The sequence below is a fragment of the Coregonus clupeaformis genome, chromosome 5, assembly GCF_020615455.1.
Source record: "Coregonus clupeaformis isolate EN_2021a chromosome 5, ASM2061545v1, whole genome shotgun sequence".
Classification (NCBI taxonomy): domain Eukaryota; kingdom Metazoa; phylum Chordata; class Actinopteri; order Salmoniformes; family Salmonidae; genus Coregonus; species Coregonus clupeaformis.
This window is the reverse complement of record NC_059196.1, coordinates 31,713,616-31,728,674: the sequence shown is the minus strand read 5'-3', so window position 1 is coordinate 31,728,674 and position 15,059 is coordinate 31,713,616. Positions and strand designations below refer to the sequence as shown.

General features: G+C 42.7%; 1 protein-coding gene across 1 annotated transcript in view; it reads right to left on the bottom strand.

Annotated features, from left to right (window-relative positions):
• The window catches only part of LOC121566879 (chloride channel protein 2-like), a 169,172-nt gene that overhangs the window by 60,077 nt on the left and 94,036 nt on the right, over window positions 1-15,059 (bottom strand). Inside the window, 2 exon segments of the mRNA XM_045216188.1 lie at window positions 5,294-5,419; window positions 7,871-7,949. Coding sequence (XP_045072123.1) covers window positions 5,294-5,419; window positions 7,871-7,949 — 205 coding nt within the window.

Below are 15,059 nucleotides of genomic sequence, written 5' to 3'. Positions count from 1 at the left end.
GAGAGTGATTAATCATTATCAAAATGTTTTTAAGGGGCTATATACAGTACAGACCTTACCTCAATGATTGATTGTGACAATATACAGTATACTGTATGGGTTGTTCCATGAAATGAGTGCCTTTTGCGTCCCTTGGATATTTTAAGTAGAAATTGTTCACCAATATTGAATTTTAATGAAGTGCCCTTTAATATAGACTACATGGATAATTCAATCAAATCAGATTTTTTTTATATGAATAAAGGCTTGCTAAAGTGCCAAAATTCAGCATTTTGACATCCCTCCGTGCACCCTCTGACTTCTAGAACCCACTTAACCCCGAAATGTCTCCAAATTCAACATCATTGTAAAGCCTTAGTTATGCTATTGCTTTGACAAAGTCATTTCTGAAGATTATTATTTATTTAATGTGATTAGTGATTCATTTACATCTGTCCCTCATTTTAATGTCAACCCTGTTACGTGAACTGAAAAATTCAACATCTAATCATGGTGTAAAAACAGGAGAGCTGGTTGTACTCTTTCTGGCCATTTTCTGGTGTTTTGCGGTGGACAACTGAGCGGGTCGAGCATAACACGTCAACCTGTTGCCCATAGATAGATGGTAGAAATCTTAACAACAAAACACATTGTGAAGCTTGCACTCAGTTACCTCTTCCTGTTACACACAACAAGTTTCCATTCCCCATTTCACAAGGGGATTTATGGCTGATTTATGGCCAATTTAACAACCCTGTTACTTTATTTGACACTAGATAGGCACTTACTATAGTATTTTTTTATTTAACCTACTGAGATGGGGAAACTTGTTTTTTATTGAGTTGAACATGTGCCCTTTATGACAGAATGTTAAAATTAGGTGAAATCAAAAGTTATTTTGACACATCTCAATACAGTGAGGGAAAAAAGTATTTGATCCCCTGCTGATTTTGTACATTTGTCCACTGACAAAGAAATGATCAGTCTATAATTTTAATGGTAGGTTTATTTGAACAGTGAGAGACAGAATAACAACAAAAAAATCCAGAAAAACGCATGTCAAAAAAGTTATAAATTGATTTCCATTTTTTATGAGGGAAATAAGTATTTGACCCCCTCTCAATCAGAAAGATTATTGGCTCCCAGGTGTCTTTTATACAGGTAACGAGCTGAGATTAGGAGCACACTCTTAAATGGAGTGCTCCTAATCTCAGTTTGTTACCTGTATAAAAGACACCTGTCCACAGAAGCAATCAATCAATCAGATTCCAAACTCTCCACCATGGCCAAGACCAAAGAGCTCTCCAAGGATGTCAGGGACAAGATTGTAGACCTACACAAGGCTGGAATGGGCTACAAGACCATCGCCAAGCAGCTTGGTGAGAAGGTGACAACAGTTGATTATTCGCAAATGGAAGAAACACAAAAGACCTGTCAATCTCCCTCGGCCTGGGGCTCCATGCAAGATCTCACCTCGTGGAGTTGCAATGATCATGAGAACGGTGAGGAATCAGCCCAGAACTACACGGGAGGATCTTGTCAATGATCTCAAGGCAGCTGGGACCATAGTCACCAAGAAAACAATTGGTAACACACTACGCCGTGAAGGACTGAAATCCTGCAGCGCCCGCAAGGTCCCCCTGCTCAAGAAAGCACATATACAGGCCCGTCTGAAGTTTGCCAATTTACATTTACATTTTAGTCATTTAGCAGACGCTCTTATCCAGAGCGACTACAAATTGGTGCATTCACCCTATAGCCAGTGGGATAACCACTTTACAATTATACTATTGAACATCTGAATGATTCAGAGGAGAACTGGGTGAAAGTGTTGTGGTCAGATGAGACCAAAATGGAGCTCTTTGGCATCAACTCAACTCGCCGTGTTTGGAGGAGGAGGAATGCTGCCTATGACCCCAAGAACACCATCTCCACCGTCAAACATGGAGGTGGAAACATTATGCTTTGGGGGTGTTTTTCTGCTAAGGGGACAGGACAACTTCACTGCATCAAAGGGACGATGGACGGGGCCATGTACTGTCAAATCTTGGGTGAGAACCTCCTTCCCTCAGCCAGGGCATTGAAAATGGGTCGTGGATGGATATTCCAGCATGACAATGACCCAAAACACACGGCCAAGGCAACAAAGGAGTGGCTCAAGAAGAAGTACATTAAGGTCCTGGAGTGGCCTAGCCAGTCTCCAGACCTTAATCCCATAGAAAATCTGTGGAGGGAGCTGAAAGTTCGAGTTGCCAAACGTCAGCCTCGAAACCTTAATGACTTGGAGAAGATCTGCAAAGAGGAGTGGGACAAAATCCCTCCTGAGATGTGTGCAAACCTGGTGGCGAACAACAAGAAACGTCTGACCTCTGCGATTTCCAACAAGGGTTTTGCAAGTCATGTTTTGCAGAGGGGTCAAATACTTACTTCCCTCATTAAGTGTGGTCCTCTGTAGCTCAGCTGTAACGCCAAGGTAGTGGGTTCGATCCCCGGGACCACCCATACACAAAAAATGTATGCACGCATGACTGTAAGTCGCTTTGGATAAAAGCGTCTGCTAAATGGCATATTATTATTATTATTATTAAAATGAAAATCAATTTATAACATTTTTTACATGCGTTTTTCTGGATTTTTTTGGACTGATCATTATAGACTGATCATGTCTTTGTCAGTGGGCAAATGTACAAAATCAGCAGGGGATCAAATACTTTTTTCCCCTCACTGTAGGCACCGAATTGGTGGAATGACCCATATACATTGAACAAAAATAAACGCAACATGCAACAATTTCAAAGATTTTACTGAGTTACAGGTCATATAAGGAAATCGGTCAATTGAAATAAATTCATTAGGCCCTAATTTATGGATTTCACATGACTGGGAATACAGATATGCATCTGTTGGTCACAGATACCTTAAAAAAAAGGTAGGGGCATGGATCAGAAAACCAGTCAGTATCCAGTGTGACCACCATTTGCCTCATGCAGCGCGAACATCTCCTATGCATAGAGTTGATCAGGCTTTTGATCGTGGCCTGTTGTCCCACTCCTCTTCAATGGCTGTGCGAAGTTGCTGGATATTGGTGGGACCTGGAACACGCTGTCGTACACTTGATCCAGAGCATCCCAAACATGCTCAATGGGTGACATGTCTGGTGAGTATGAAGGCCATGGAAGAACTGTGACACTTTCAGCTTCCAGGAAATGTGTACAGTCGTGGTCAAAAGTTTTGATGATGGCAATGTGCATATACTCCAGAATGTAATTAAGAGTGATCAGATGAATTGCAATTAATTGCAAAGTCCCTCTTTGCCATGAAAATGAACTTAATCCCCAAAAAACATTTACACTGCATTTCAACCCTGCCACAAAAGGACCAGCTGCCATCATGTCAGTGATTCTCTCGTTAACACAGGTGAGAGTGTTGACGAGGACAAGGCTGGAGATCACTCTGTCATGCTGATTGAGTTAAAATAACAGACTGGAAGCTTTAAAAGGAGGGTGGTGCTTGAAATCATTGTTCTTGCTCTGTTAACCATGGTTACCTGCAAGGAAACGCGTGCCGTCATCATTGCTTTGCACAAAAAGGGCTTCACAGGCAAGGATATTGCTGCTAGTAAGATTGCACCTAAATCAACCATTTATCGGATCATCAAGAACTTCAAGGAGAGTGGTTCAATTGTTGTGAAGAAGGCGTCAGGGCACCCAAGAAAGTCCAGCAAGCGCCAGGACCGTCTCCTAAAGTTGATTCAGCTGCGGGATCGGGACACCACCAATGCAGAGCTTGCTCAGGAATGGCAGCAGGCAGGTGTGAGTGCATCTGTACGCACAGTGAGGCGAAGACTTTTGTAGGATGGCCTGGTGTCAAGAAGGGCAGCAAAGAAGCCACTTCTCTCCAGGAAAAACATCAGGGACAGACTGATATTCTGCAAAAGGTACAGGGATTGGACTGCTGAGGACTGGGGTAAAGTCATTTTCTCTGATGAATCCCCTTTCCGATTGTTTGGGGCATCCGGAAAACACCTTGTCCGGAAAAGACAAGGTGAGCTCTACAATCAGTCCTGTGTCATACCAACAGTAAAGCATCCTGAGACCATTCATGTGTGGGGTTGCTTCTCAGCCAAGGGAGTGGGCTCACTCACAATTTTGCCTAAGAACACAGCCATGAATAAAGAATGGTACCAACACATCCTCCGAGAGCAGCTTCTGCCAACCATCCAAGAACAGTTTGGTGACGACCAATGCCTTTTCCAGCATGATGGACCTTGCCATAAGGCAAAAGTGATAACTAAGTGGCTCGGGGAACAAAACATCGACATTTTGGGTCCATGGCCAGGAAACTCCCCAGACCTTAATCCCATTGAGAACTTGTGGTCGATCCTCAAGAGGCGGGTGGACAACCAAAAACCCACAAATTCTGACAAACTCCAAGCATTGATTATGCAAGAATGGGCTGCCATCAGTCAGGATGTGGCCCAGAAGTTAATTGACAGCATGCCAGGGCAGATTGCAGAGGTCTTGAAAAAGAAGGGTCAACACTGCAAATATTGACTCTTTGCATAAACTTAATGTAATTGTCAATAAAACCCTTTGCCACTTATGGAATGCTTGTAATTAGACTTACATTTACATTTACATTTTAGTCATTTAGCAGACGCTCTTATCCAGAGCACTTAACAGCATATGCTTTTCTATCCTATTAGAACAGCGACCTTTTTACTGCCTTCAGTATACCATAGTAACAGCTGACAAAAATATCTCATAACACTGAAGCAGCGAACTTTGTTAAGACCATTACTTGTGTCATTCTCAAAACGTTGGACCACGACTGTACAGTTGTGAGGCCCGTTGGACGTACTGCCAAATTCTCTAAAACGACGTTGGAGGCGGCTAATGGTAGAGAAATGAACATTCAATTATCTGGCAACAGCTCTGGTGGACATTCCTGCAGTCAGCACGCCAATTGCACGCTCCCTCAAAACTTGAGACATCTGTGGCAAAACTGTGTTGTGTGACAAAACTGCACATTTTAAAATGGCCTTTTATTGTCCTCAGGACAAGGTGCACCTGTGTAATGATCATGCTGTTTAATCAGCTTCCTGATATGCCACACCTGTCAGCTGGATGGATTATCTTGGCAAAGGAGAAATGCTCACTAACAGGGATGTAAACAAATGTGTGCACAAAATGTTAAGCTTTTTGTGCGTATGGAACATTTCAGGGATCTTTTATTTCAGCTCATGAAACATGGGACAAACACTTTACATGTTGCGTTTATATTTTTGTTCAGTATACATGTAGACCGGTCTTACCCTCGTCTTTATTCCACACGGCCAGGACTCTGAAGATGAAGGCACTGAAGGTAGCAGCGAAGAACCCTCTCCAGTAATTCCTCACCGCAAAGAACGTAGACGTTACCTCAATACTGAACAGCACACCTACAAAACACACACACATTAATCAATTTCTCAGGAACGCACAGGAACATTATCAAAGTAACTATGCCCCAATCAGGGGAGTGAAGGGGGAAGGAGTAAACCTTGCAATCTCTGACCCAGCCAGTGTATCAATCAGTGAGTGTTATCCCACTGGGCACACCCCGTAATTTCAACGTGAATAATTGCATAATATTTGGTTGAGACGTTGATCAATGAGATTACAACCTATATACTCACCCACTCAAAAAGACTGCCAAAAGTTAGTTGAATTTCAAATGTGTTATCACTAAATCAAATCAAACCAAAGTTTAAATGCACTTCAAATTCATGTTTGATTTAGTCCTATTCTTTAACATAGATTTTTGGTTGAGATGGAGACGTGAATCCAACATATAAATTATTAATTTGTAGACAAACTGGAATTAAAGCCAGACTAAGTCAGTGGCACAGATGGAACTATCTAAGCAGAAGACACATCTCCTTCAACATTTTTATGTTTGGGCCTCCAAAGTGGCGCAGTGTTAGAGGCGTCACTACAGACCCGGCTTTGATCCCAGGCTTTGTCACAGCCGGCCACGACTGGGAGACCCATGAGGCAGTGCACAATTGGCCCAGCGTCATCCGGGTTAGGGGAGGGTTTGGCCGGCCGGGATGTCGATGTCCTTGTCCCATTGCGCTCTAGCGACTCCTTGTAGCGGGGCGTGCGCATGCTGTACGGAGTTGTACGGTGTTTCCTCCGACACATTGATGTGGCTGGCTTCCAGGTTAAGCGAGCAGTGTGTCAAGAAGCAGTACAGCTTGGCAGGATCGTGTTTCGGAGTCCGTACGGGAGTTGCAGCGATTGGATATCTCGAAAAAGGGGTAAAAGGTACTACAACAAAAAATTAGGGCTGTCAAATGATTAAAATTTTTAATCAAATTAATCAGAATTTTCAGTGGATTAATCATGATTAATCACTATTTGCAATTACACCTGAATCCTAACCATTTTTTTTCTGAAATGCATACCAAAAGATAAATAACAGGACACAGATACATAATTTTCATATTATGTCTGTTTATTAACACAGCCAAATAATGGTGTTTTAAATCAAGCTGAAACATACTACACACCATAATATTTGTCTTTGGCTGTGGCTCTTGACGGTGGCTTATAGAATGAGTCTTGAGACGCCACTTGCAAACATCAAGGAAACCTGAGTCTTCTACAATGCTAATGGGTCTACAATCCTTTGCAATCCATTTTGCTATTGTGTTGGTCAAATTATCTGAGGTTGATTTTGTTAATTGCCTGCAAACATTCAGCGTGGTCTGGCGCAAACCACTTGCTGAATCTGACGGCCCAGCAAACGCATGTTTGCGTTGACATGGTACTTCACAGCTTGAACAGCTCCGGTGAAATTGAAACTCCTTCTACAAATCTTGCAAATAACCTGTACTTGTTAACTGTACCATCATCATTCTTTTTATATTTGAATCCGTCAATAGGCCCACTTTGCTCACCTTGCTCCATCTCGCCTCTAGCTCCCAACCACTTTCCTGACCTGAATAATTTGTCACACTGCGCATGCGTGAAATGCGTTAAAAAAATTGACGTAATTAACAGCAAACAACTAATTAACGTCGTTAACGCGCTATTTTTGACAGCCCTACAAAAAATATAATAATAATAAAAATAATAATATTTATTTTATATATTTGGTTGTGTTGACAACCAAACAATTCAATATCACTAAATGTCATTACATTTGAAATCAACCAGAGCTTGAAACCATAGGCCTATGTAGTCTATTAAAGTGGTTATCCCACTGGCTATAAGGTGAATGCACCTATTTGTAAGTCGCTCTGGATAAGAGCGTCTGCTAAATGACGTAAATGTAAATGTATTTTCTGTTGAATCCTGGGTTGAATTGAGACAATAGCTGTTGATGACTTTGCAAATGCTATACGTATATATAGGCCTAAATAGCATCATTGATGATATAAGAATGATAAAGTATGGTCACATTTCATTTGCTCTGTTAAACCTATCCTTTGGAATGACTTCGATAGCAACAGGGTATCTATTTAGTTTTTAAGTGGAGATCTCTCAACAATCATTCTCAGGATAGCACATTGGTAATAGTCAGTGACAAACATCATAGCTAAGGGCTAGGCTACATTAAAACCCTGGATGGGACCCTTTTTCCGGATAGTGGATATAACGTTGAAGATCTGACGTTGTTTTAAAAGGTACAAATTCAACATATTTTATACAAGGTTTGTCTATGTTGAAATTTGGTTACCATGATGACAATCATGTTGGTGAAATTTCACCCTCAAAACAACAGTTTACGTTGATGACTTTTTGCAAATCCAAAGTAGATTCCACTTCAGAATACGTTGACAAATTACACTGAAACAACGTTGATTCCACCAGTTTGTGTCCAGTGGGATGTTGGTGTCACTCACCTCCTATAGGGGCAGCGAAACAGCAGCCGACCCCCACAGCACAGGCAGCTGCCAACATCTCAATGTTCCTCGACTCATTCTGTAAACACATAGGGAGAGGTGTATTTACATTTACAGACACACACACACACACACCCTGTGAGGTAGGCTAGGCCGTTGTCGGGGTGGATGTAGACCTAGCAGTGTGGAACGAGGCAGACAAGGATGTTACGTTTTTCTGTCCAAGGTTAGGGCTTTTATGTGCAGAAATGGGGAATAGATAAGGGCCAAAAGTAGGCTACTACAATATTAACAAAATCATAAACAGGACGAAGAGCATTATCAACTGGATTGGGCAGGCCTCTGTAATGCCTGATAGCAATTAGCATGCACATAAGCAAGTATAGCCCAACCTTCCCCTGTCAGAGCTGTTGTGGATGAAATGCAGAGTTTAAATACATTTTACCCATAATGCATTTCACCATTAAACAATAACAAAGCCTCCTCTCACCCGTTTCAGTAAAAAGCTGAGGGATAGGGCTGGAGAAGTGTATCCACTCTCAGATTCATGGACAGAGCTATTGATGCAAGGACTGACCATCCATGATATCACAATTCTAGTTTTAACCATGTTTTGAGGCTAATTGTGTTTACATGTACTTTGTAAAACAAACATTGGAGTGAAACAAGCTTATATTTTGGGTTCTGATGGGGTATGAAAGTTGAACTAAGCTCATGAGGCACTTATAAGTACAATTCTCAAAGATTCAAATGGGTACATTTAATTAATTCAGCGTTTCCCCAAACTCAGTCCTGGGGACCCCAAGGGGTGCATGTTTTGGTTCAGCTGTGTAGTGCTAGGGCAAAAAACAAAACGTGCACCCCTTGGGGTTCCCAGGTCCGAGTTTGGGAAACACTGAGTTAAAACGTTTGCCTCCGTTTGCCTGTCACTCTCACTCCGACCAAGAAATATGAAGAACCCCTCTCCAATATGAATGAACAAATGCATGGATGGAAGAGTAATTTGTGTGGAATCACAAAAAAATATTATATTTGGTGCCAAAACCAATCGGCATCGGGACCACAAACTCTCATAGTCTACATTTCTCAGCACTCTAAATAGCAAAGAACATTCCTGCAAATATAAAACGTCTTTCATAAAACAGTTTTGATAATATTGACTTGCTTTACTTTGCTAGATGGCACGAAGAGATTGGATCAATGACACTGCCCAAACAACCACACGGTACAGTCGATTGTAATAAAACTTTTGCAAACACAGTATGGCATGGGACTACAGATGGATTACAGATGGATTACAGTTATGTAATTTGAACAGGTGGTAGAGAAATGGGATATGGAGTCCTGGAGAGGAGGAAGTTATGGCGGATGTTCTGCCCTTCATCTCCAGCCATGCTTTACCTTGTTTCCTATGAGGCTTGGCTCCTTTAAGCAGCATGTTAGTGAAACAGAGTGGTGAGTGTGTATGTGTACTAAACACCACCCCCCCCACACACACACACACTTGTCATTAGTATGCCATAAAATGCACCATATTAATTTACAGTACAGATACAACACAGAGAGGAGGGGTAGAAAGAGAGAGAGGATGATGGAAGGAGAAAGAGGCTAGAGGGAGTAGAGGGAGAGAAGGAGAAGATGATTAAGGGGAGGGAGACAGACAGACAGACAGACAGACAGACAGACAGACAGGGGTATGCAGCAAAGGAGTTCTCCACACTTGAGGGGACTTGGGAGTTTGCTTCAAAGATTCTTCATTGCCCCTGTCCCCCCGGCCCCCATCCCTTCACACACACACTGACAGAGGGAACAGCGGTCTCATCTTCAGAGTGCAGAGAGATGAGTCAAAGATTCCCTCTCTCTCGTTCCCTCTGTCCCCTAAGGCCCAAGCGGAACAAGCATAGTCTTTCAACTTTCTATCTCTCTACTCCTCTTTGCCTGGTTGTCTGTCTTTACCTCCATCTCGCTCGCTCTCCCTTGCTTTTCTTAATTTATGTATCCCTACATTTATTTATCGCTCCCTGTAGTATAGCTAGGGAGATTACAGATGAGGTTTATTTAATTAGTTTGCAAATAACATGCTGGTTGAAATATTTATTATGTTATGTTACTTGCGTAAATGTATGTACTGTGTGTTTGTGTGTGTGTGTGTGTGTGTGTGTGTGTGTGTGTGTGTGGGGTGCGTACGTAAGCAAATAAATACCTATGCATTCTGGACATATACTCAGAGGAACAGTCAAGAGAGAAAACATTCTGTAAACTGGTAATGTGTGACGTGTTTCTCTTTTTCTCCAAGTCAAGTCTATCCTCTGAGCCAGCCCACTAACAGGCCTGGTGTGGTATTGAGCCGACGCAGACAGGAGCAGTCAATTAGGAGGAGGAACAAACAGATTGGAGAATCAGAACTGTGTGTTTCTCACAGCTCCTCCTAAGCACTTACAGAGCTATCACAGCCCATCTCCCCTCTCTTACCCCCATCAGAGAGAGTGAGGGAGGAAGAGGGAGAGAAAGATGATGTCGATCGGCCTGATTTAGGAGTTCAGAGAAACAAGGAAACTTTTCCATATAAAACTAACCTACAGTACAGTTCTGTCTTAAGGGAGAGAGGAGTCTGTTCAGTGAATTACTATGGCATCTCAAAGATAGTGGAGTTGGTTTGACTGCTTGATCAGTGGCTACACTAGATGATGGATAGATCTAGTGACAAGATGTACTGTGTTTGTACTGTGGTTTAAATTTGAGGTGTATAAGGGAGAGTACTGTTAAAAAAGTTAGGGTATGGAAGTGAAATATCAGAGGCTGAAAGAAGAAAGCAAAGGACTAATAAAGCGAAGCCAGTTCAGAAAGGGAACCCGAGTGCCCGCCTCAGCTGACGCATCAAGCTGAGATTGCACCAATTAGATGCTAGTAACAATCACGCCTACCTTATTTGGCGGTCTATTAAGCTGATCGGTTCTGCTCATATATCATGCTGCTGCTTGCTGCTACTGCTAGTATGCATTAGCTTATTTTGCAGCATTGACCCTGCTCCTGTAGCTAGCCGTTACTCGTCATGCTGTCGCTTTCTGATACGAAATTCTCTTAGCGAATGCTCGCTAGCTGTGTTTGAACCTCGCCTGTGTCGTTCAATATGCTCATGTGGCACGTCTGCCTGCTGAGGGGACGTAATTAATTGCGAGGATCAATCCACATCGCTGCTCTACTGTTGGCAATCAATAGCGGCTACAACTAGCTAGCTAGCAGATTAGTCTCGTGACTATTGTATACTTTGTTAGTTCCCATGCCAGCTTCAGGCAGGGTCTGTGCGCTTGGTTAACACACCTCATCACGGAGAATCTGCCCTCGCCCATTTAGGAGGAAGTAGCCTACGCTAGCCTATATGTGTCGATATACAGTGAGTAGCAATGTTTTCTTGATGACATGAGCAAGGAGATGGTGCTTATCACGCCGATTTGATAGTATTTGGTCTCATGTGGCCGCTAATTTAATTAGTTAAGCAATCAATATCGATAGTAGTCCATTATGTGTCGCGCAGTTCACGAGACCGCTGCAAGACACTATAGTATCAGCGATACATTTACGGTGCCTTCCAGTCACATTAGCTAGCGTGACTTGTGCCGGCAGTCACACTTACATTTTTGTACATATTCTGACTTCTGTAACCTTTCCATATACATTTAGCTAGAAACACATTCAATTTAACATGCAAACTTGTCTGGAATAGTGTGCTTGTATAGCTACACTTGCGGCTTCTGCTATGAGCTAACCAGAGTATTGCAAGATCATTAGTGCATAATGTTGCAATGAGTCACACTATTAGCATACATTTAACGGTATCTTTCAGTGACATTAGTCATCTTATCTGCAGCAGTAGGTTTAGGCCCTGTATTTATTAGCCATGTTTAATCATGTGTCATGCATTTTACATATGACACAAATACTAATTTTCACAGTCTGCTGCCTCAGTTTTGATGGCAATTTGCATTTACTCCAGAATGTCATGAAGAGTGATCAGATGAATTGCAAATAATTGCAATGTCCCTCTTTGCCATGAAAATTAATTTAATTTCCACTGCATTTCAGCCCTGCCACAAAAGGACCAGCTGCCATCATGTCAGTGATTCTCTCGTTAACACAGGTGAGAGTGTTGACGAGGACAAGGCTGGAGATCACTCTGTCATGCTGATTGAGTTAGAATAACAGACTGGAAGCTTTAAAAGGAGGGTGGTGCTTGAAATCATTGTTCTTACTCTATTAACCATGGTTACCTGCAAGGAAACACGTGCCGTCATCATTGCTTTGCACATAAAGGGCTTCACAGGCAAGGATATTGCTGCTAGTAAGATTGCACCTAAATCAATAATTTATCAGATCATCAAGAACTTCAAGGAGAGAGGTTCAATTGTTGTGAAAAAGGTGTCAGGACGCCCAAGAAAGTCCAGCAAGCGCCAGGACCGTCTCTTAAAGTTGATTCAGCTGCGGGATCGGGGCACCACCAGTGTAGAGCTTGCTCAGGAATGGCAGCAGGCAGGTGTGAGTGCATCTGCACGCATAGTGAGGCAAAGACTTTTGGAGGATGGCCTGGTGTCAAGAAGGGCAGCAAAGAAGCCACTTCTCTCCAGGAAAAACATCAGGGACAGACTGATATTCTGCAAAAGGTACAGGGATTGGACTGCTGAGGACTGGGGTAAAGTCATTTTCTCTGATGAATCCCCTTTCCGATTGTTTGGGGCATCCAGAAACGACAAGGTGAGCGCTACCATCAGTCCTGTGTCATGCCAACAGTAAAGCATCCTGAGACCATTCATGTGTGGGGTTGCTTCTCAGCCAAGGGAGTGGGCTCACTCACAATTTTGCCTGAGAACACAGCCATGAATAAAGAATGGTACCAACACATCCTCCGAGAGCAACTTCTCCCAACCATCCAAGAACAGTTTGCTGACGACCAATGCCTTTCCAGCATGATGGAGCACCTTGCCATAAGGCAAAAGTGATAACTAAGTGGCTCGGGGAACAAAACATCAACATTTTGGGTCCATGGCCAGGAAACTCCCCAGACCTTAATCCCATTGAGAACTTGTGATCGATCCTCAAGAGGCTGGTGGACAACCAAAAACCCACAAATTCTGACAAACTCCAAGCATTGATTATGCAAGAATGGGCTGCCATCAGTCAGGATGTGGCCCAGAAGTTAATTGACAGCATGCCAGGGCGGATTGCAGAGGTCTTGAAAAAGAAGGGTCAACACTGCAAAACTTAATGTATTAATAAAAGCCTTTGACACTTATGGAATGCTTGTAATTATACTTCAGTATACCATAGTAACATCTGACAAAAATATCTAAAAACACTGAAGCAATAAACTTTGTGAAGACCAATACTTGTGTCATTCTCAAAACTTTTGACCACGACTGTAGATTGTCCCTCCCTGTCGGTCCATCTCGTAGTCTAGTCGTTTTTAGTGATAACAATTCTACCATATGCTATTGTATTGTATGCTAATTGTAGTGATCGCTTCATTCTAGTATCATGTTTTAGCTCCTGTTATTAATTCAGCTTCTGTTTCAATTTGTTATCATGTCTCACATACTGGTTCTATCATGTGTTATGCTGCAACTCTTAATGCTGTGGTGATGCTCGTAAACTCTAATATTCTTGCTTCATTATCTGCACACAGTGTTGCATTATGGCATGGCTGCCGATATTGCATTCGAGGAGTATGTGCATGATTAGGCTCTGCTTCCATCACCTTGCAGTGTGAAAGTCGTGCTAACAATGTCGTGTTAAGTCCTGTATTATCTGCACATAATCGTTGGCATGGTTGTTACTATTGCTATTGGCAAGAGCACACGAGGTCATGGTGCTATAGAGGCAACACTAGCCACCCCTTCCACAGCATCTGCTTGCAGCGTCGCAGTACGATGGCAGACTAATTCATTTTTATCCAGTTCCACAGATCTTTAACCCATGCTATGAGGCTTTTACATGAACTATATGTTCATTAACTGCGTGCTGCTTTTACAGTTTATGTTTTGTGTGGTTTTTGTGTATTATTGTGATTTATCTATTGGCTGGTGCAATCAATTTTGTCGTCTGGTTTATCCCAGATTGCCCCCTTACAGGATAAACATGCATTATTTCAGTTGTCTATTAAATAGGTCTGTTATCTTCATTCTCGCTGTAGTGCTCATGAAGCACCAGGTTAGGCATATCTATGGAGTGTACTATTTTTAGGATAGTAGTAGCCTGTTAAGCAAGTTATCATGCATGCTTGTACATTGTGTGTATGGAGGCATCTTATACCCTGATGCAAGTCACTCTGCTACAGTCATTACTGTAGCGGTGCGTGACTCATATCTATCACCCATCGTGCTGGACCAAATTACTGTGGACTGCTATGTGCGCTGTCCAGCAGTCGAGCAGCGTAATATCTTGTGCTACTCGGATGGAGTCAGTCTGACACATCTCCTTCGCACAGAGTTGATCACGCTGTTGATTGTGGCCTGTGGAATGTTGTTTAACTCCTCTTCAATGGCTGTGTGAAGTTACTGGATATTGGCGGGAACTGGAACACGCTGTCGTACACGTCAATCCAGAGCATCCCAAACATGCTCAATGGGTGACATGGCTGGTGAGTATGCAGGCCATGAAAGAACTGGGACATTTTCAACTTCCAGGAATTGTGTACAGATCCTTGTGGCATGGGTGCATGCATTATCATGCTGAAACATGAGGTGATGGCGGCGGATGAATGGCACGACAATGGGCCTCAGGATGTCATCACTGTATCTCTGTGCATTCAAATTGCCTTCGATAAAATGCAATTGTGTTTGTTGTCCGTAGCTTATGCCTGCCCATACCATAACCCCACCGTCACCATGGGGCACTCTGTTCACAATGTTGACATCAGAAAACCGCTCGCCCACACGACGCCATACACGTGGTCTGATGTTGTAAGGACGTACTGCCAAATTCTCTAAAACGACGTTGAGGCAGCTTATGGTAGAGAAATGAACATTAAATTCTCTGGCAACGGCTCTGGTGGACATTCCTGCATTCATCATGCCAATTGCATGCTCCCTCAAAACTTGAGACATCTGTGGCATTGTGTTGTGTGACAAAACTGCACATTTTTGTGGCCTTTTATTGTCCCCAGCACAAGGTGCAGCTGTGTAATGATTAAACTGTT